Here is a 23,615-nt window from a genome sequence, read left to right as displayed (position 1 = left end):
AAGTTAACCAAGTAATCAGTCTGTACTCATTTAACTAGAATTTATTATTTACAGCCAGATTTTGGAACTTTGCTTTTTCATTGCTTCTCTTCCATGGAAAGGCCTTAGGACATTTAAATTCAGGCCTTGTAGAGTTATTGAGGTGTTCATTTATCTTTTTTTTAATTTTTATTTTTTAAAAAGATTTTATTTATATATTTGAGAGAGAGTGAGAGAGTGCACTAGTGGAGGTGGGGGAGGGACAGAGGAGGAGGGAGAAGCAGACCCCCCCCTGAGCAGGGAGCCCCACACAGGACTCAATCCCAGGACCCCTGGATCATGACCTGAGCCGAAGGCAGACGCTTAACTGACTGAGGCACCCAGGCGCCCCTTGAAGTGTGCTTTTAAATGAATTTGTTGCTTACGCAATGGCTAGTATTTCTGAGTATGCTATAGACTGGAACTGAGTTTTTGGGTCCCTCCCTCCCTTTTTTTGAGGAAGGGGGTTGGATCTCAAGGGAAGGAGTCAAAGAAAGAAAAAGCCACCTAAGAGATGAGAAGTGGTGGCATGGTGTTGCAATTTTTAAAGATAGGAGGGTGTCTGGAGGACATTTACCCTTTCATTTTCCCAACTGAACTGCCCTATGGCCCTGGCGAGTGGACACGGAGCCGGGATCAGAAGCCAGAGTGCGGGGCACCCTGGGCAGCTCTCCTCCACCAGTCTGCCCTCCCACCCTCTAAGAAGCGCTGGGATGTACGCACTGGTGTACAGCGAGCTATCATCGTCCTCGTCCTCCTCCTCTTCCTCCTCTTCTCTTGTGTATAGGCAAGAAGAGTCTTCGTAGTCTGATTCATGAGGCACATTTTCTTTATTGTCATCACATTCAATCACAACAGTTGGCACTTGTCTTATTTCTGGAAGGCCCAGAGGTCCCGCTTTTGTGACACCGTCACTAGAGTGCAAACCAGAGCTGTGGTAAGAAGTGGAGCAGGGGACCCGCTGTTCAGAGCTGTTGGAAGAGGAAGAGGAAAGAGGATGTTAATTCTGGCCAACACATCACATAAATGCATTAGAATCTTTTTATTTTTTTTTTATTTTTTATTTTTTTAATTTTTTGCATTAGAATCTTTTTAAAAGTCATTTGTCCCATCCTAAGAGACAAAGGGTCTACTGGGCAATTCACATCTCTTTTCTTATTTCAGGGCAGCAGAGTTTCCTGACGGGATGGGGGTGCGGCTTACCTATCAGTGTGGACATCTCCATGCCACTCAACTGTACACTTTAAAGTGGTTATAATTTTTTTTTTTTGGTTTGGAGCATTTTTCACCATTAAAAAAAATTAAAACACAAACATTTTTTTAACAAAAGAATTTGAATTCCAGAAATACTTATGGTTAAGATCAACATCTCCAAGTATCAAAGCAAGATTCATCTGCAACCCACATGTTTTGCAGGAGTAAAAGCATTAATTGGAGGGTAAAGCTAGGAATTTAGGAAAGAGAGATACTGCATGAGGTTCTAGTTTTCAGAGCTATACAGCATGACTGATAGGGGCTGAGTCTCACAGAGACTCTTTGAAATGTCATGGATGGAGATGCAGAGGAAGAGCAGACAAGGGACCATAAGGCTGGAGACGTGTGCATGATCATCGTGGTGGGCAGGGTCATGGATGACTTTGAGGGATTTCTCTCCAAAGGACAGTGCCAGACTCTCAGCATCTATGGGTAGTGTTAGTCTGATTTTGTCATAGGCTAATTTTCCAGGGGGCAGTGATGATGACTTTCTTGGTTTTACCTCTCAAGGTGAACCAACTCAGATAAAAAATGTATTTTAATTAAAAATGATTTGCTTCATTACAAATTTAATTAAAAATGGTTTGCCATATAAATTCATTGTAGGGAAATTAGGAAATGCATAACAAAAATAAAGAAAATAGTTATTATTATTATTATTATTATTATTATTATTATTATTTTAAAAGAGTCTCTCCTAGGTCTCTATAGTACTTTAGAATGTTTTTGAGGCCAGGCTCTGAATGAAATCCAGCAAGAAAAATGGAGCCAGAAACACAGTGCAATTTTATAGTTCTTTTTTGGGTTAACTAGAAGTGGCATTTATATCTTTCATTTAAGGAATTTGTAAACATAGATGACTCAATGCATTTTACCATCTAAGAATGTCTGACATGCACAAGAAGGTGGGGGGTGCGGTTATGCTATACTGTATATCAACTATATATCAATAAACTTTGCATTAGAATATCTCATACAAAAGAAAAATTTTACTCGTGACATATGAATACATGAGAGTCTCCTTTGAAACATTCATTATACTTTAAATTATTGCTATGTCTGATTTAAATTCAATTAACTTTCTTCCTTCTATTGTTTCCAAAGAGCTGTTTTCCTCTCTGTGTTTTGCACATAACTCTGCAGTGACACAAATGGAAAATCTAGTTAACACATTATGAGCTATGATGTTCCAGGCAATGAACTCAATCAACTTAAACACCTTTCGACGGCTGAGGGAGACTGAAACACATATTTACAAAAATGCAACATCTTATTAGCCATTGGCCGTGTAGAGTCCATTTCCCACCTGATTTAATACCAATGGCAATAAGAGCCAGGCAATTGGAGCATGTGAGAGGTGGCAAACAGAAGAGCTGCGTGGTGGGCACCTACGCGCCCGCCTGCCATGTGGCCCTGTCTTGGACAATGTACCTGCTGCATTCCAGCTGTGCTCGGATTTCCACACTGAGAGTTAGGGAAAGCAGACATGGAGGAGGCAGAAACGTAATTGCACGCCTGGCCCATGTTTTCCCCACCCCTGCCCTCTCCTCTCCGTCACTGACAGCTTAATTAACAATGGCTCTGATACAACCATGGAGCTGGGGATATGCTGCGTGGGAGAGAGCGGGTGATCAGCAGCTAATAGATGTACCTGTGTGGTGGCCTCTCTGGAGGCCAAAAGAAAAAAAAAACATTAGAAATGAGAAAGCACAAGAATTCCTTAAGATAGAAGTTTCCAATTATCTCAAGGGGTCAGAGAAAGGAGAAATATTATGCAAAGAAAAGTAAGAAGCTCAGCCTTACAGCTAGGCTGTGATAAACAGGAGGCTGTGGTTTCTCCTCCTTCAGAGATGCAAGGGAAGAAGGGCAAGCCTTGAGTGGGACAGGATTATAAGGAGCCTCCCCACCCCCCGCCCCACCAGTCGTGGTGGCAGGTGTGAGTGGTCAGGCCACCAGCCTTGTGAAACAAGGAACTGGTCATGGTGATCAGTGATTGCCTGTTGCGGGTATTACAGACATATCTGAAGATCTCACCTGGCCAATCAGGTCACCTTCCTTCCCTCTATGACTCTAGCAGGTGATAGAACATCTAATTTACCACAAGGATTAAAAAAAAAAGTGTTTCCCAGGAAGTGAAGTGAATCTACCAAAAGGGTTTGGTTCATAAATATCCACTGGCTGCCAACTATGTCAGGGAAGGTGCTGGGTGGAAGACAAATACCCAGATGATCCCATACATTGGGTAACTGGTGAGCCAAAGGACAGCAAGAAAAGACAAAGGAGAGAAGAGTTAGCTGAGCAGAGGCTGGAAAGTTTATTATCGGATCTCAGTCTGAGGAGTCGAGATACAGATTGGAGTCCAAGTTTTGCCACTTACTATCAAATCTTTACATTGGGCTAATTATGTAACCTCTCTGAGTCCCTGTCTCCTTGAGCAACACCGGGTAAACCTACCTTGATAGCAGGGCTGGTGCGTGTGAAGTGGCCATGGGCGTGCCTGGAAATGAGGCCCTCTTCTATTATTGACAGAAGCAGCCTTCCAAGTGAATTCAAAACACTCTCAGCTTCAGAGTATTCACACCGTTGTCAGGGCAACTTGCTAAAACCCAGATCTCACAGCTTTGCCCATGAGAACTCCCAATACCTGCCTAGCCCACAAAACCAGTGCTCCATGAGTGACACAAATGGAAGATCCCATTAACACCTTATGAGCTCTACTCGCCAAGGCCAAGAACTAAATCAACATAAATGTAGCACCTGATCACATGTGGCCTCCACCCCTGGTGGCTGTAGGCAAGAAGGGGAAAACCTAGGTGGGTATAAGTCTTAGGCTGGTTTTCTATAATAGAGGTGTCCCTTGGCAGATCTGCTCTCAGTAAAAGATTTTATCGGTAAAGAGAAGTGAAAACCATCAGCCTGGAAGCAGTAGTTCAAGCACAGCATGATGTGCAATCCTCTGCACAATCCGACCCAAATCATTAAACCCACCCTCGTTCCCCCTTCCCAGTCCTCCTCTTCCCAGCCCTCCTCCCAGTTGTACCCATACAACTCCTCCCTCGGTCACATACAACATATGTAACGATGCATTACATGCTCCTGGACTGAAATGTGCTCCCCTTCCACCTTTACTGTGTCGATTTCTATTTATCTTTTAATACTTTGTCCCAGGCGATGCTTTGGGACAAAGCATTAAAAGATACTTGGCTTTTTTTTCTTTTTTTCTCCAGAGACTCCACCCTTGTGAAAATTGTGAACATCTGTTTGCTTGCTGCCTCCCGTCCCCAACCAAGCTGGGGTCTCCTGGAGGGGCAGGGCTGTGTCTTACTCATGTTTGTAGCAGATGCCGAGTACTGTTCTGACACAAAGCAGACACTCAATAAACTTTTATTATGTTTGCTGAGTGAATATGGGCTGGAATCACTGAGATTTAGGAGCTTTTCTAAGGGGCTGGCAAATCATTTTCAAAGAGTACTAAGAATTTTTTAAAAAATTTCAGGGGGGCACTTGTGGTGTATTGCAGGGCTGTGGGTGCCCCTGACTTGGCTGGCACTTTCATCAATGGCTTAATGACAAAAAGGGCATCTTCATCAAATATGCAAAAAAGGGCAGCCCGGGGGGCTCAGCGGTTTAGCGCCGCCTTCAGTCCAGGGCGTGGTCCTGGAGTCCCGGGATCGAGTCCCACATCGGGCTCCCTGCATGGAGCCTGCTTCTCCCTCTGCCTGTGTCTTTGCCTCTCTCTCTCTCTCTGTCTGTCATAAATAAAAATCTCTAAAAAATATGCAAAAGAACTGAGATAGACAAGGAAAGGAGGGAGTGAAAAGTGAACATTTACTGTATTGTCCACTGTTTTAGAAACTTCCATATCTGGTATCTCATTTCATTTCTATAATAACTCTGCAAGAGAAATGTCATTATCCTCATTTTATTAAGTGGGAAGTTAAGGCTTGAGGGAGGGTAATTAACCAGCCCATGAGGATAGATTTGTGAAGAAGGAAGTTGGGGGGCGCCTGGGTGGCTCAGTTGGTTAAGCATCTGCCTTCGGCTCGGGTCATGATCTCAGGGTCCTGGGATCCAGCCCCAAATCAGGGTTCCCTGCTCAGCAGGGTGTCTACTTCTTCCCCTATTCACATGCTCTCTTGTGTGCATGTACACACTCTTTTCTTCTCTCTCGGATAAATAAATAAAATCTTAAAAAAAAAAGGAAGACATACATTGAGATACTCAATATATTTTTTTAAAAGGAAGGGAGTTGGAATTTGAACTCATCCTGCTTCAAAATGTTGTACCTAAGGATTGTGTACTCTGATTAATCACAAACCCCACTAACTATACACATGCAAGGTGGAGGAAATGTATAAGAGAGCATTATTACTTTATAAGTATTTTAAATCTTACTAACCAGGGTAGGTAATAGTGCTCTATCTTGCTACAGTCAGGCCATCCTTGGGCACTGAGTTTAAAGGCTTCATCTTAGACACTGTATTGTAATGTTCAGGATGGTGAAGGGACTCATCTGATGATTCATCTGTTGACTCATCTGACAACCTCATCACATTGATTGTCTTGGCCTCATTTGCTCCAAAACAGCAGAGTTGAGCAGTTGCAATAGAGCCTCAAATATTTGCTATCTCAACTATCAGAAAATCTTTTCTGAAATTTGTATGGGGGGGCATGAAAAGCCTTAAAAAGCCACAGCAATCTTGAGAAAACAGAACAAAGCTGGAGGTATCATAATCCCAGATTTCAGGATATACCACTAAGCTATATGCTACTGGCATAAAAACACACACAGATCAACAGAACAGGATAGAGTCCAGAAATAAAGCCACGCTTATATGGTCAATTAATCTACAACAAAGAAGACAAGGATATACAGTGGGGAAAAGACCATCTCTTTAATAAACACTGTTGGGAAAGCTGGACAGCTACAAAAGAACAAAACTGGACAGCTTTCTTACACCATACACAAAAATAAACTCAAAATGGATTAAGGAATCTAAATGTGAGACCTGAAACCATAAAAATCCTAGAAAAGAGCACAGGCAGACTCTTTTTGGCCTTAGCAACATTTTTCTAGCTATGCCTCTTAAGGCAGCAGAAACAAGAGCAAAATCAAACTAAATAAAAAGCTTTGGCACAGCCAAGGAAACCATCAAGGCAACCAACTGAATGGGAGAAAATTTTTGCAAATGACATATCCAATGAGGCGTTAATATCCAAAACATATAAAAAATATACACAACTCAACGCCAGAAAAAACAAACAATCCAATTAAAATATGGGCAGAGGACCTAAATAGACATTTTCCCCACGATGACAACCAGATGGCCAACAGACACATTAAAAGATGCTCAACATCACTCAGCATGTCAAATCCACAGGAAAAGCAAATAGAAACCACAATGATATCACCCGATACCTGTCAGAATGACTAGTATCAAAAAGACAAGAAATGCAAAAAAATAACAAGTGTTGGTGAGGATGTAGAGAAAAAGGAACCCTCATGCACTTGTTGGTGGGAAAGCAAACTGGTGTAGCCACTGTGGACAACAGTATGGAGGTTCCTTAAAACATTAAAAATAGAATTAGCTATGATCCTGTAATTCCACTACTGGGTATTTACCTGAAGAAAACAAGAACACTACTTTGAAAAGATATATGCATTCCTATGTTTATTGGAGCATTATTTATAATAGCCAAAATATGGAAGCAACCCATGTGTCCATCGATAGATGAATGGATAAAGAGGATGTGGGATATACATACAATGGAATATTGTGCAACTATAAAAAGGAATGAGGTTTTTTTGTTTGTTTTTTGCCATTTGCAACAATAGACCTAGAGAGTACTATGCTAAGTGAAATAAGTCAGATGGAGAAAGACAAATACCACATGATTTCACTTATATGGGAAATCTGAAAACTAAAATGAATAAGCAAACAAAACCAGAAACAGACCCATAAATACAGAGAAGACACTGATGGTTGCCAGAGGGCATGGGGCGCTGGGCCAATGGATGAAGGGGAGTGGGAGATACAGGCTTCTAGTTACAGAATGAAGAAGTCATGAGGATGAAGGTACAGCATGGGGAATAGAGCCAGCTGAAAAACTGTGAAGTTTTCGGACTTCTGGCTTAAATCAATGTTTCCCTAAGCTTGGTCATACCCACACGCCCTTTTTGTGAGTGTGCCATATGTAAAGTACACTTATACCATTTTACTTTGTATTTTTAAGTCAATGTTTAAAAGATCATAAAGACCATGTCAGCCTCATCTGAAGCAATACATTTGTAATCATAGGTTTCTTATGCTAATGATTATATGTGTTTATAACTTAGGTTAAAATAAATATGTGACTGTGATAACTCAACTAACGTTCTACCAGTAAATGCATGTATCACATTTTGGTTAAATAATGGCCTAGACTAGATTTTGTTAGCCTCGGCATGATGAACACTTGGGCGAGGCAGTTCTTCATGGTAAGGGGCTGTCCTGTGCATTGTAGAGTGTTCAGTGGCATCCTTGGGTTCTACCCACTAGATACCAGTGGCATCTCCTCTGGTTGTGGTAACCAAAAACATCACCGGACACTGCCAAATGTACTGTGGTGGCAAAACTGCCCATTTGGAAGCCACTGGCCAAGAATATCTACAACAGCTTTGCTTCTTGCTGCTTCCCCAGAGCTGTACCGTGTGAATCTCTTCCAAAGCAACCTTGGCATTTACTGCTGAGAATCTGCAGCATTCTCTGGATGATTGAGAACCACACGGATCCTTTCTCCTAAGTTCCTGACTTGCTGTGTCCCAGGCTGGACCCTGGGAGTAGAACCAACACACTGATGCTGTTAGGCTTGCACTGAATACATTCTCTGTGCCCCTGATCTAGCCTTTGAGCAGTTACCCCAATAATGCAAGGGCTCCAAGCAGACTCTTGGGTGAGCTAGCTTTTCTCACCGCGTGGCCCAGGACATGATTTACAAAATGACACTCTGGTGGCCTGAGTCACCACGCCTTCCAGAGTACCTGTCAAAGTGCCCGAGGGTAATAAGATCCATTCTACACCATTCACATCAAAACTCCTCAGGATTAAGCACTGAGTTTGCTTGGAACTCAAATGGCTCTCATTGCCGGTGGTTTGTGTCCACTGTTACTCTCCGATAGCTGATGGGGACTGAAACCACAGGTAAACATAAAGCCTCTCGTCCTAGCCTCCTGGACGGAGCCTGCCTCTACTCTTACTGCACTACTGCGTGCAAACAGGATAAAAGTCAACATTTTAAATGTTCACCATGGGCCATGCCTTGGTTCAGGTAAGGCTCACAACAACCCTGTTGGGTAGGTACTACTGTAAGCCCCCCCCTTTTAGAGAGGAAAAGCGAGGCACATGGCCAATATCACGTCACGGCTAGAGCAGTGCAGGCATTGCTGAACTCAGGCAGGAAGACTGCAGAACCTTATCCCTTACTGATGTCACAATACCACTGCCTACACAGAAGCAAAAGCCCTGCTATGGTTTTGAACTTGCTCTTCTTCCAGAACCTTCCCCTCCCCACCCTCTCTAGGGATGTCAAATGGATCTGATCATGTTAATTCTCCCAGTGAAGACCTCTGAAGGATCTCACTTGTCACCTGCAGGGAGTCTGATGTGGGGCTCTATCCCAGGACCTCGGGATCATGAACTGAGCTAAATAAAGGCAGACGCTCAACCACTGAGCCAACCAGGTGTCCCCTCTTCTGAGCAACTTTTTCTGATTTTTCCAAGGAACACCAGGCTCTTCTCTGTGCTTCCCATCTTTGCTCTGAACTCTGTCACAGCATCTGTCGTATTATGATTACTACCCCCTGGCCCACCGGCTGTGTCACAGACAGAGGTTATCAATGATCTTCATCTCTTAGCCCCATTTTTGTGCATGTTTTTGGAACTGATGGAAAAGTCAATCAAATATTTGAACCAAAGTCCCCCGGAATCAGACTAGGTCACACATTTAATTCACTAAAATAATTATCCCTGTGACCTTTAGAGTTTTGCTGTTATAGGGAAAATACCCTTGCAGAAGGAGAATTAAGGTTTTGGAAATCATGACCTAGACTTTTTCCCTGAGAAAATAATCCAAAGAGACAAGGCTTGGAGACCCACACAAGGAAAGATGTCATGGTCATGGATGTCAAGGCACCCATGGTGCCTTCCAACTCAGGACGATGTGAGCATAGAACATGTGAAAGAGAGGGTGTGAAGTCATTACATTTTCCTTTTTTTTTTTTTTTTTTTATTTGTGATAGTCACAGAGAGAGAGAGAGAGAGAGAGAGAGAGGCAGAGACATAGGCAGAGAGAGAAGCAGGCTCCATGCACTGGGAGCCCGATGTGGGATTCGATCCCGGGTCTCCAGGATCGCGCCCTGGGCCAAAGGCAGGCGCCAAACTACTGCGCCACCCAGGGATCCCCATTTTCCAGTTTTACACTTGCAGCCAATCAGGCTACTTCCATTAAGACTGTCCAGAGTTTAAAAAAAAAAAAAAAAGACTGTCCAGAGTTAGGCCATCTTGTAAGGTAGTTGGAGTAGATGGAATCTAGAAGGTTTCTTCTTGTACGACATTCCATGATGAATTAAAATAAACACCAAAGAACCTAAATTATTCTCCGGGGTGGGGGAAAGAGGAGATTCTCCATCTCCCTAGCTCCAAATGATGTCATTTTCCCAGAAAATGTCATAGGGATGAATACTCTGTGATATTCATGAGGCATTGGACAGCTATGCCATCTTGGAGTATTTCCATTCTATTAATTAAATATATCAGGTGCTCCGAGGCTCAGGATGAAGGAGCAGGGCATTTTTCAGAAAAACTACAATAGCTAACACACATGGTCCTTTAAGGGTCCTATAAAAGTGCTTTGTAAATGTTCATCTTCTCATTTATTCTTCACAAAAACTTGAGAAGTTAGGAAGGGTACTGCTATTATCTTGATTTTATCGATGAGGCATTATGTTTCTGAGAAAAATGAGTGATCACATGGCTGTGATCACAGCAGGGACGTAAATCTGGGTCTTCTGACTCCAGGGCCTGTGTTCTTTACACTAACCAGGCGGTCCTCTCCCAGAGAACCCTCAATGCCTATGATTTTCTTTCTTTTTTCTTTTTCTTTTCTTTTTTTTTGCCTATGATTTTCTTGTACATATATGTGCTATGAAATGCAATTGCTCCACAAACTCAAGAAAAAACATGGAACACAACAACTTTCTATGTAACAAAAAGCAAGGATAACAGATGCTCATAGAACCCAACTGCTCTTTTGCTATGAATTCTACTTTGAAGAGCCCCAAGGTCAGAGGCTATTATGGAACACAGAGGCAGGTTCGAATTCTAGACTCACACAGCATAACAGTTTTAGTGTGGGTAGCACAAGGCTGGAGATGAGTAGCTATGCAGACAGAAGAAGATACAAGAGAGAGGAGACAATAATTAGTAGGCCAATAATCCAACCTTGGATTGTGGGGTGTTTGTCACTAAAAGGGGGGAACACATGGGTTTACTGTGGTCACGCTACTAACCTATTTCATTGGGGATAGAAAGGCCTCACCATCAACTCTTCCCACTTCCCTGCCTTATTTTTCTTCAATGCTCCTTCTCCACTTCACAGCACATTATATATTTGTTGGTCTCCTCCCCTAAAAGGAGGTATGCCCACAAGGATGAGGACTCTGTTTCGTCCTCATTGACCAAAAATGGTATCTTCCTTCATGGAAAAAAAAAAAAAAAAAAAGAACCAACAGGGAAGAATAAACAAAAATTTGCCTAAGACAGGATGCCTACTACTTTACTACTTACAACAGACAAAGTAAAAACAAAAATTCTGAAAGCTTGAGGGTAAAAGGGCAATCCCAAATCTGCAAAAGCAGATATTTTGAACTCTCTTCTCCTTCATTATGCCCTCAAGATAATCCATGGATGTGAAAGCTTTATTCGTTCCCTCAGTCCTACCTCCATCAAGACAAACATTTAGCAAGTTTTCTTTTTGGAAAATCCAACTCTCTTTTTGACTCTATTAAGCCACATAGGAGACACACAGGTGGAGAACACAAAGGCCTCCCTCCCCTCAGCTTTCCATCTATTTCTCTTCTGACATTTTCTTCCTGTTGAAATAGTTGCATGTTTCTAAGGAATCCTTGGACTTTGAATATTGAAGACTGCCTTACCTATCATGTTTATTACTGGTGAGGGAGAGGCAGTTTACTATAATAATTCATAAAGAAATGAATGCCAACAACCACTCAGGGTCATGACAACAGTTGGTCTCTTTTCAAGACAGCTTTATATCATGACTTTATCTGTGTCATGTGGTAGCAGGCACATTCCATGGCAGGGCACTGGGCCTCATCCATGGGTTGGGGATGACAGGTCATCAAACACCTCTGATACTCTTAGGAAATCGGGGGTAGGTTTTGAAATTAAAAATCACTGTCTATTCTAAACTGCTAATCTTCTTCAAACATACTTGTGAACCATTTTATCCTCCTTTCTGAAGAAAAATGTATAATAAAGAGATACTGCTTTCTGGCAGTATCTGATTTCAGATGCAGAGCTTGTTCAAGTTTTTAAAAAAGACATTAATTTCCTCAAAGGACAGAGAAAATTTATTATCTACAAATATAACACTGAGAATGAAATGAAACTTCCAAAGGAACAGCTTTTGTAATTTGGTGTGCACGAGTTATAAAGAGAGTTTTCAGAGGGGAGAGAGAACAATTTTCTTCTTGGAGACCAAAAATGTGTGAGAAATTATGCTACAAATTGCAGTGCCTTAGGCTGAAGAATGACAGAAATAACCACTGAAATCCAAGAAAACAGTTAATCAGCTTCATTTTAGGCAAGCAGGCCCGCATTGTGTGTTTTATCGTGGCCTTCTAAGATAAGAAACTCAACATTAGAGCTTTTGTTTCTGGGTTGGACTCCAGTCAGCAGGAAACTATGCCATTCTATATATAGATTAGGGCACCGAACCTTCCTGAGTCGAGAGTGTGTTTTGAGCTGCTTTCTTTCCAGTAGTGGTGATGAATTTAAATTCATTCATTCATAACCCTTCCTCTGCCCTTTCTAAGGACCAGGGACTCACATTTCTGAAATCCTGTCTAGGGAGGGGATGGGAGAAATAAAACAAAAGATAAGCAGAGTCTGACCCCCAGGCCATCCGTCCCAGCATTCTCCAGTTCGGATGGAGGAGCCAGACACTGGTGTCTTTCTCACAGAACTTCATCTATAGACATTAGCAGATGTTTCAGGTCGTGCTTGGCTGGATGGTGGTGCCGGGAGGGCAGGATGTGGGGCGAGAAGGCTTGTGTTTGAGACCCAGCTGGGCCACTCACTAGTTTGGTTCCTTATTGGTTAAATGGACAGACCTGTCTGTCCACCTCTTAGGCTCTTTCAGAGGATCACGCTGGTGTGCAGCGTGCTTCGTAAATGTCAATGTTGGTGGTCACTGTTTTAACTAGAAATGTACTTGGGCAATGACCATTTATCATAAACCAGTCATTATGGATACTATCCATGAGTTTATTAAAACACTTCCTATAGCATTTTTATATTTTTGGCCTGAAATGTCTTTCTGGATGACGGTTTCCAAGAAGATAAAAGAATCAGTAATCTGGGCAAGAGCAGGGTTTCTACCGATGCACACATGGAATTCAGGAGCAGATTCTCTCGCTTTTGAAAATATACTTCCTTTTTTTATCTTCTTAAGATTTCAAAAGATGTTAGTAGTTTGTACAGTCTCATTTTAACCTTCCCATAAGCAGTTAGCTCATCACCTTACAGGGGAGCATCAGCCTTGCTCATAGTGACATCACCTTGCACTGAAATCACATCACGCCCCTCAGAATCACAGTTACGTTATAAACCAATATCGACATGGAGCCACTTACAGATAAATATATGCTTCATGATTAAAGAATGACTTAAAGTAAGAGGTTGACGGCTCTGGCCTCAGAGGTCAGGGACACATGATCACTGATGTAAGAAAGAATCCTTCCCTGGAAATGCTTTTCATTTAAATTTGTATGTTGTTTCATGGATGATGAACAAAACACTGAGCTTTTTCAAACAAATGCTACTTCACAAGCAATTGACATTTAGGCATTCGGTTTCATTCTTGCCAGGGCACCAATACACATCTGCTTATCATCACGGAGCACTCTGATTTGCAGACAGAAGCATTCTTAACACAAGCCAACGTAGGAATTAGACTGTTATGGCTACAAGAAACCTTGGAAATCATCTAGTTCACCACCAAGAATTATTCTAATTATTCTTTAGAATTTCCTGTGATCCTGAAGGCCACATGAAAAAAAGTAGTTGCCACCATGGAATGTATTTATACTAGGATTACAAATGAATTGTGCCCTTTGGAAGGTCTAAAAGTAATTATGGAATAATAGGATGTGAGAGATTGAAGGAATCTGTGTGGGGAGTGGGGCTATAGATTTTAATTTCTCCTGTCCAAGCTGAAATCATTCCTTTTTCAGTATTCTTGACAGGTAGCAATTTAATTCCCAGCTAATATATACATATAAAAATGGAGATATTATGATCATAAAATAAACTATTCACATACTTAAAATTATCAAGATTATTTTAGGGGAGCCTGGGAGTCTCGGTCTGTTGAGCATCTGACTCTTGATTTCAGCTGAAGTCATGATCTCAGGGTTGTAGGATCAACCTCTGCATTGGACTCTGCACTTAGTGTGGACTCTGCTTCTCTCCCTCTCTCTCTCTCTCTCTCTCTCTGCCCCTTCCTCTGCTCCTCCTCTCTAAAATACTACATAAATCTTTTTAAAAAGTTTTTTATTTTAAAAGAAAGACCACAGATGTTATTGTGTGTCTACCACAATGCTTGGCATACAAACATGTTTCTAATTCTAGAAACACAGTGGAGTTAATAACCTACTTCAATTTATCTAACACAAGGTTATAGAGTTGGGACAGGTCCTGACAGACGATCTCACCTGTTAGGTTTTCCTTTATGAAGTACTCAGGTAAAGCATCTGAGACAGCTCTTAGCCTATCTTTCTTGAAGACCTCCAGCATCTTCTCTCCAGTGGCTCCTGGGTTCTTTTTTATGTCAGATGACAGTCTTCTGTTATTTCTCTCATTCTCAATGATTGGTCCTCTATGAACTTGGGGAGTAACTGTCAACTTCCTTTTCACAAAAATCTCACCACTCCTTCCTCTCATCTGCCTAGAACATTCTCTCATTTCCTTTCTCTCTTTTCATCTGATTATTCCCATCTTTTGGATTTCAGTTGAAATGTAGCTCTCCAGAGAAGCCCATCTTGAATCCCATGTCTCAAGCTGTCCCCCTCTCTGAACTCTTCCTGGGACTGACTCACCCGGTTTATTCTGCCCACAGACTCCATGACCCACTGGGGCCAGCAGCCCTCCATACCTGGTTCGCTGCTGTGTTGCCAGTGTCAAGCACAGAGCCTGGTCCAGAAAAGGTACTCCATAAAAAACTGCTAACTGATCTTACAGATACTAAGGAAACACAGGCACCTTCCTTTTTAAATACTGCAGCTTTCCTATTCTAGCAGTTGAGGGATTGGAGGGTAGGAAAAAGTGGAGGAAAAGTAAATGTATTAGAGATGTGTTTACTTGTCCACTTTAAGACCCATATGTAGTAAGTAAATGCATCTCTGTAGAACTAAATGTATGGTTCTTAAAATTCCCTAAACCAAAACCCATAGGTGAAAATAAAACAGTATTAAAAATATCAATTATTGATACATATGAGCAATAATAGGAACAAAAATGTGAATTTTTTTTGTTCTATTTTATTTAAAAAAATTTTTTTTGTTTTAGTTTCAATCCAGAGATTTCAATTATTCCTGCCATGCTAATATACTCCCCAGATTTCAATTATTCCTGCCATGCTAATATACTCCCCTTCCTCTAATCTGTCAGGATGCCCCCTCATCCACCTTTCATCTGCTTGTGCTGATTTTTCAGGTCCCTATAAATTCTCAAAATTCTGAAAGTTAAGTTAAAACCTGAGGATACTGAAGACAGCTGGATGATCCAGTATGAAACCCTACACCTCAGCAGTTTGCTAGAAGAGCCATGGATGGTCACTTCCCCCATTTTATCATGTACAATGAATACAGTACAAGAGAATTAAATGAAGGGACAATGAACTTCCGTGAGTAAAGTTCCTAATCAACATTACAATATCTTGAACTCAAGTCTGATACTATTCAATGTGACAAAGACCTGTGTTAAACTTTAAAGGAAGACACTTTTACTTTGTTTCTAATATCTACAAAAACAGAATTCACACAGCTCAACCATGGGGTTGGGAGTGTATCCACAGCTAAAGCTTGTTTCTATAATTAAGGGAATTTCTAATTAAACATTAAACATCAGATTAAAATACCTTTCTATTCAAAGATCAGAAGAACTTTTAATCACATTCATTTAATAAATGTTTACTGAGTACTTCCTACATGACAGGTCCTGTGATGGACTAGCGTTGAGTGGGAAGACAAGGATGGTGCCCACCCACCTCTAAGAGAGAATATACAGAGAAATGCACAACATGAGGTAGTGTGTGGAGACAGAGGCAGCCCAGAAGGAGGCAGAGCTTCCTCTGGGAATCTGAGAAGTGGTCAAGGAGGACACAGTATTTCTTGAAAAATAAGCAGAATTTTGCTTTGCAAAACAAGGTGGAGTGGATGGTGGAGGAGAGGAGGGTGCATTCTATACAGAGGGAATGTCCAAGATTTTAGGGTTATGAGAAAAATAAAAAAGGTTAAAGACACATTCTCCACATCATCACTTAGAATTTATGTAACGTGTGTCTTGTGAGAACTCTAAGCTTAACAGTGACAAAGAACATCAGGACCACTCTAAATATCCATCAACAGGGAAGAGATTAACAATCCAACCATAGTGGCTACTGAGGCCTCTATATTCATTCATTCACATATCTGTTTATTTACTCAAATGTTTATTAAGCACCTAGTGCCTGTAAGCCAGGCCCTATTCTAGGCACTTTGGATACAAGCCTGAATAAAACAGTTCTCATCTCTGTGGACAGTATATTCTATTAGGTGAGAAGAGCAATAAGCAAAATGAAAAGCAAGCAATACAGAATGCTAGGTGGGGAAAAATGCTACAAAAAGAATGAAGGGGAGCTGGAGAACATGCTGTGTAACTAGGAGGATTGTAGCATTAAGTAGGGGGATTAGGGAGGGCCTCACTGAGGAAGGACAACAGAGTACAGGCCCAAGGAAGGGGAGGGAGGGAGCCCTGAGGATATGCGAGGGAAGAGCAGTCTAGCGAGGGAAGGTACAAAGGCCCTTTTTCAGAGGGTATCTGGCATGTCGAAGGCTGTGAGAAAGCAAGAGGGCCTTTTTGGTAGGAGAGAGTGGGCAGTGCAGATAACAAGTCAGGGAGAGGACAGAAGGTCCATGCCATGCTCCTCTGCTTTGCTTTATACTCATAAGTGCATTGGAAGGCCAAAGGAACATTTTGGGCACAGTCATTGTTATGGGTTATCATGTCTCCCTCAAAATTCATGTGTTTAAATTCTAATCCCAGTACTTCAGACCCACAGAATGCATCTGGAGATAGTGTCTTTAGAAGAGCGACTGAGTAAGATGAGGTCATGGGGGCGAGGGTGGTTCTAACCAAATGACTGGTATTCTTCTAAGAGCAGGAGATTAGGACACAGACACATACAGAGGGAAGACCATGTGAATGCCCCAGGCCCCATCTACCCATCTACGAGCCAAGGAGAGAGGCTTTAGGGGAAAGCAATACTGCTGACATATTTGTTCTTGGATTTCCAGTCTCTGGAGCTGTGAGAACATAAATTCCTATTGTTTAAGCCACCCAGTCTGTGGTACTTTGTTATGGCTGCTATAGGAAACCAAAGCAACCATGACCCGAGTTTTGTTACACATTGTCCGTTTGACTGAAGGGGCAGGAGTGGAAGCAGAAGATCAGGCTGGTGGAAAATGGCTCATCCAAGACACATCCTCCATGCACACCCAAGAGCTTTTGCCAACCCAGCGGACATGAGGTCCAAGAGAAAGAAGAGTGTCAAGAGTGAGCCCACGATTTCTGGCCTGAGCAACTAGAAGTTTGAATTTCCCTTTTAATTAAGAAGGACTTCTTTCTTTAAGGTGTATTCCCTTAAGAATCACCCCCAAATTCCTTCAGGGTCAACAAGGATACATACCCCATCTTCATTTTACTAACAGGGAAGCCAGAGCACAGGGAACTGATAGGTTGAATTAAGATGAGAAAGAAAATGAGTGGCTGATTAGGATTTTTAAGTCTGAATTCCCAGATTTATGTCAATTAGATCATAGAGCTTATTGCAGATATTAAAAATTGCATGATAACTGAAATGAGAAAATGTCACTTTCAAAGAAGAGATGAATCATCAGGAAGGGAAACAAATGAAGACCATGTCATTTCAGGAAACTGACACAAGCAAAATCTCCGACACTGGATCAAACTTGTTTGTAATATGCCCTTCAGGGGCACTGAAGGTGAATTTGTATATAATTTGGCTTAACACTTGCTACCGTTTCTTGGACACTTTTACTGCATGCCAAGGAGGATGACTGAGCTGGATGGAAGAAGTCGCTTGTTCTTCACAAACAGCCCTAATGAGGTTGGCGGTGGCATTATTACCCCTGTTTTACAGATGGGGAATTAAAGGCAAAGAGAAGTGGTACCTGAGGCTGACACCCCGGCAGTTAGATGGTGGCAGTCTGTGATATAGACACTGCCTCTGGCGTGGCTGCTCTCATCTTGGGACCTTGGACAAACATGGCACTCTTCAAGTTTGCATCAACTTGGTCTGTAGTTCCCTTCTTCTGCATCCCCTCCCCCAAATCTGGTGAGCCAAAGCTGTAAGTGACCAACCACAAGTCACTTCTTTGTGTCACCAAGTAAGTTCAGGTCAGAGCAATGATTAAGAACTTGTTCATATATAGAGCAGCATTATCGGCAATAGCCAAACCATGCAGAGAGCCCAAATGTCCATGGACTGATGAATGGATAAAGAAGATGCAGTGTAATATTACTCAACCATCAAAAAGAATGAACCCTTGCCATTTGCAACAATGTGGATGGAGCTAGAGAGTATGATGCTAAGTGAAATAAGTCAGTCCCAGAAAGACAAATGCCGTATGATCTCAGTGATACGTGGAATTTGAGGAAGAAAATAGATGAACGTATGGGGAGGGTGGGGAAGAAAGACAAAGAAACAAACCATAGGAGACTGTTAATGAAGGAAAACAAATGGAGGGCTGATGGAGGGAGGTGGGTGGGGGATGGGCTAGCTGGGTGATAGACATCAAGGAGGGCACCTGTTATTTATTTATTTTTTGAATTCTTTTTTTTAAAATAATAAATTTATTTTTTATTGGTGTTCAATTTGCCAACATACAGAATAACACCCAGTGCTCATCCCGTCAAGTGCCCCCCTCAGTGCCTGTCACCCATTCACCCCCACCCCCGCCCTCCTCCCCTTCCACCACCCCTAGTTCGTTTCCCAGAGTTAGGAGTCTTCATGTTCTGTCTCCCTTTCTGATATTTCCTACCCATTTCTTCTCCCTTCCTTTATATTCCCTTTCACTATTATTTATATTCCCCAAATGAATGAGAACATATAATGTTTGTCCTTCTCCGATTGACTTACTTCACTCAGCATAAGACCCTCCAGTTCCATCCACATTGAAGCAAATGGTGGGTATTTGTTGTTTCTAATGGCTGAGGAATATTCCATTGTATACATAGACCACATCTTCTTTATCCATCATCTTCTGATGGACACCGAGGCTCCTTCCACAGTTTGGCTATTGTGGACATTGCTGCTAGAAACATCAGGTGCAGGTGTCCCGGCGTTTCATTGCTTCTGAATCTTTGGGGTAAATCCCCAGCAGTGCAATTGCTGGGTCGTAGGGCAGGTCTATTTTTAACTCTTTGAGGAACCTCCACACAGTTTTCCAGAGTGGCTGCCCCAGTTCACATTCCCACCAACAGTGCAAGAGGGTTCCCTTTTCTCCACATCCTCTCCAACATTTGTTGTTTCCTGCCTTGTTAATTTTCCCCATTCTCACTGGTGTGAGGTGGGATCTCATTGTGGTTTTGATTTGTATTTCCCTGATGGCAAGTGATGCGGAGCATTTTCTCATGTGTGTGTTGGCCATGTCTATGTTGTCCTCTGTGAGATTTCTGTTCATGTCTTTTGAGAGGGCACCTGTTATGATGAACACTGGGTGTTGTATGTAAGAGATGAATCACTGAATTCTACTCCAGAAACCAATAGTGCACCGTATATTAACTAAGTAAAATTTAAACAAATTTTCAAAAAAACTTAAAGAAAAAGAACTTGTTCACACAAATCAGAGATTTAGAGTATTCTTGGGAGAACACAAGCAAGATGGTAAAGGGTCTAGAAACCTTCTCAGGGAAGCCTGGGTAGCTCAGAGGTTGAGCATCTGCCTTTGGCTCAGGGCGTGATTCCGGGGGTCTGAGATCAAGTCCCACATCGGGCTCCTTGCAGGGAACCTGCTTCTCCCTCTGCCTGTGTTTCTCATGAATAATCTTTTAAAAAGATTTTATTTATTTATTCATGAGACACACACAGAGAGGCAGAGACACAGGCAGAGGGAGAAGCAGGCTCCCTGTGGGGATCCCGATGTGGGACTCGATCCCAGGACCTTGGGATCATGACCTGAGCCAAAGGCAGATGCTCAACCACTGAGTCACCCAGGTGCCCCTCAATAAATGGTTATTATAATGAAATTTGGATTCCATTATTGATTATTGGTGTGGAAGAGAGAAGCCTTTCATAAAGTCAATGGTAGTGACCTTCAAAGATTTGGAAACTTTTCACAGGAAACGAAGACTAGAAATATAACTGAGGGGGTCTAAGTTAGGAGAAGTAAAACTTTTAACTTAATATAAGAAACCTTCTAATAATCATACCTTCTTGACCATGGGGTGGACTCTCTGGGGCCCACGGGAGGCTCCCGTTCTTGCAGGGAGTGGAAGACAAATGGCCAGGAATGCTGCGACAGGCAGTGGGCTGGTTGCCTGGATGCTCTTTATTGCCCCTTTCAATTATAACAGGACTATTTATTCAGATTTATGGCCCGAAGTCTGGCATTAATGCTCCTTAATTCTTCATTTGATTTTCACATGACTTACAGTGTTTCATCAGGAGCAGACCACAGGAATGCACCAGTGCCCGACAGGTGACATTCCATGAGACCTCAGGGGCTTTGCGGGCAGCATGCCTAAGTGCTCGGTAATGTTTCTTCCTTCCTGCAGTGTTTTTTGGGGTCACTGGAAATTGCCAGAAGAGAGAAATGATTCTTTCTTTCTGTGTTAAACTTGGTCAGAACAAAAATGAAGTCATGTTGATAGGCAACCGGGAGCATTTTTAGACAGTTAAAAGTAAGGCGATCCCAGACTAATGAAAAGGTGGCCTGTGAGGCCTTGCTTCAGATCCATCCAGGGCATCTGGAAGACCCATATGGGGATGCTCAGAAAAATCTCTCCATCTTTATTTGTTTGGGAAGAAGGCCTCTCTCTCTCTGGAGGATGATCTTATCAGAGTGATATACATGTTAATTCCCTATGTCCTGGCTGGTCTATCAGAACAACCCTGTGCCTTGACCTAAGTGGGAGAGGAGGGAGACAGGGGTAATGAGAGCCCGACGGTGGCACGAAGCACATGGGATTGTCTTGGTGCAGCTGCCAACATCAGGCTGTTCCCCTTCCTGCACCCTCTCCCCATAATATCATCTGTTCTCTTTGATTCATTTCAGTAGAGAACCTGACCTGGTTTAGGTCCAACAGACCTACCTATTGGTCTACACGCAACTGAAATAATCTACAAATACAAGAATGACTGAATCGAAACACGGTTTGTCACTTGTTGGTTAGTATTTTCCACTGGACCTCTTATTTTTATTTTTTTAATAAATTTATTTTGTATTGGTGTTCAATTTGTCAACATATAGAATAACACCCAGGGCTCATCTCATCAAGTACCCACCTCAGTGCCCGTCACCCAGTCACTCCCACCCCCCGTCCACCTTCCCTTCCACCACCCCTAGTTCGTTTCCCAGAGTTAGGAGTCTCTCATGTTCTGTCTCCGCACTGGACCTCTTAAAATGGCATGTTTAAGTAGACATGTATTTAGCAACTACCATGCTGTTCTTGAGGATCTTTTTCAATTGATGAAAGAGTTTCCAATTCATTAAAGATACTGTATATCCTGTCTTTGCATCCTCTACTTACTAGGTCTCCCTGGCTCATGGGAGGATCAAGATGATAATAAACATATATCAAAGACTAAAAAGTGCCATCCAAAATTGAAACAACTACCTTCTTTATTAGCAATAATAGTAGTTGAAAAGGATGGCAAGGGTCCAAAGACATCTTTTTTTTTTTTTTTCAGTGAGGGCAGATATTAATGGACAATCAAGTCAGAATTCCTAGCAACGACTACTTCCCTTGGAATCACTTCTAGCCCAAACACAGAATATGTCGCCAAGAGTCTGGAAACTATTACAGAAAGCTCCTGACTGTGTCCATCTTGCCTCTGGCCCTCTGCCTGGTGACCAGCAGGCTCTCCAGACTGTGATTTTCCCATCTGTAGGACCCAGCTGACAGTGGTCACTACTCTGGGACAGGCAGTCAGGGTCCCAAGCTCAGATACATCCTACATGGCAGATTGCAACATTTTGTTCTTGTTGTGCTAGGAAATTAGGGGAAGCAACATGCCTTGGGATCATGTTGGGAAATCTAGTAGAAGTAGGGCGGTATCTGAACACACACACACACTTCGGAATGAGTCCTTTGGGTCTTTGCAGACCTCCCAGCAATGCTACTGGAGGCAGATTCTGGTGAAAGAGGCAACTGCACCAGGTGTGGCTAAACATTAATAGTCAATAATCAAGCTATGGTACTCTGCTTCTTTCATCAGCAAAAACAAGGGCGTGCCTTTCTACCTCTCCCATCCCACTGCTTTTTCACCAACATCCTGTCAGCTCTCATCTTTCCTTATTTTATATTCAAAAGATCTTTTTTCTTTTTTTCTGAGAGAGAGCGAGAGCATGGATGTGAGCAGGGGAAGGGGCAGAGGGAGAGGGGGAGAGACGATCCTAAGCAGACTTCCCACTGAACATGGAGCCCTACATGGAGCTTGATCTCATGACCCTGAGGGCGAAACCAAGAGCTGGATGCTCAACCAACTGAGCCACCCAGGCATCCCTGTCTCCCCCCCCCTTTTTTCTATCATAAAAACAATACATACAAAATAAAAAATTAGCAGTATGGAAAGATATGAAATATAAAAGTCAAATAATTTCTTTCCCATCTTCCCAACTGACAAGTAACCTCTATAATAATTATATGCATATACTTTCAAAAAATATTAAGGCTTATAGAAGTATGTGTTATATGTTCCTCTTTCTATATATTCATGTATTTAGATATATGTACATGTAAATATATAAGTTAATATACTTATATCAAATGTTTATGTTAAATACTTGTTTAAAATTTGTATTAAATATATTAACATATTCATACTTATTATTATATTTATGTATTACTTATATATTTATACATATTATACTATTTTATAGTATGTGTATGTGTATATATATATATATTACTTTTTTTGATAAATGTGACTTTTCTGGAATCTGGCAATTGGCAACACTATTTTTTTTTCTTCCACACTTCCCTTGACATTCAGGTTTTGGTCTGATTTTACTTTCAAACCTTTCCCCTAGTGAGGATAAGCTCTTAACTCTGGTCTTTATACTCCTGGGTTATGATCAGATCCTAACCCCCCACTTAGCCAAGCCCCCCCCCCCATCAATTACCTTTCCAGCCTCTGCATGGTCATGGCCAGCGTTTTGTTCAGCTCCTCTATCATCCTGCAGCCGGAGGGGTGCATGGGGAGGGAGCCGGTAGTGGAAGGGAGGTGCTGGCCGAGGCTGCCATACTGCAGCTGGTGCTGGATCTGTGATGGCAGGACTGCATGGTGGTGCTGGGCCCCACTCTGCTGGCCACTCTTCTGGGCTGCGTAGGATGCCAGGGAGAGGTCTGGCCCCCCTACAGGCATACAGATCATGACTTTCTTTGGAGGTAGCGGAGGCGACAGTTTCACTGGCAGACAAGGCAATTTCACAGGGGCGCCAGGATCTGCAGCAAAAGGAGGGCGAGAGGCAGCTGTGAGTTTTAGGGTGTGGGAAGAAACCTATAACACCACACGTGCCCACCTTGGGACTGTAGGCATTGACATGGGCCCTGAGATAA

General features: G+C 42.2%; 1 protein-coding gene across 10 annotated transcripts in view; it reads right to left on the bottom strand.

Annotated features, from left to right (window-relative positions):
• PHACTR1 (phosphatase and actin regulator 1) overlaps positions 1 to 23,615 on the bottom strand; it is a 555,031-nt gene that overhangs the window by 46,389 nt on the left and 485,027 nt on the right. For all 10 annotated transcript variants that reach the window (XM_038584184.1, XM_038584180.1, XM_038584181.1 and 7 more), the window contains 2 exons: positions 23,180 to 23,501; positions 742 to 989 (listed from right to left, as the gene is read on the bottom strand). In XM_038584184.1, coding sequence (XP_038440112.1) covers positions 742 to 989; positions 23,180 to 23,501 — 570 coding nt within the window. The remainder of the gene's footprint in view (positions 1 to 741; positions 990 to 23,179; positions 23,502 to 23,615) is intronic.

The sequence above is a fragment of the Canis lupus genome, chromosome 35 (genome assembly GCF_011100685.1).
Source record: "Canis lupus familiaris isolate Mischka breed German Shepherd chromosome 35, alternate assembly UU_Cfam_GSD_1.0, whole genome shotgun sequence".
NCBI lineage: Eukaryota > Metazoa > Chordata > Mammalia > Carnivora > Canidae > Canis > Canis lupus.
Note: the sequence above shows the minus strand (reverse complement) of the source record. Positions and strands in the feature narration are given on the sequence as shown.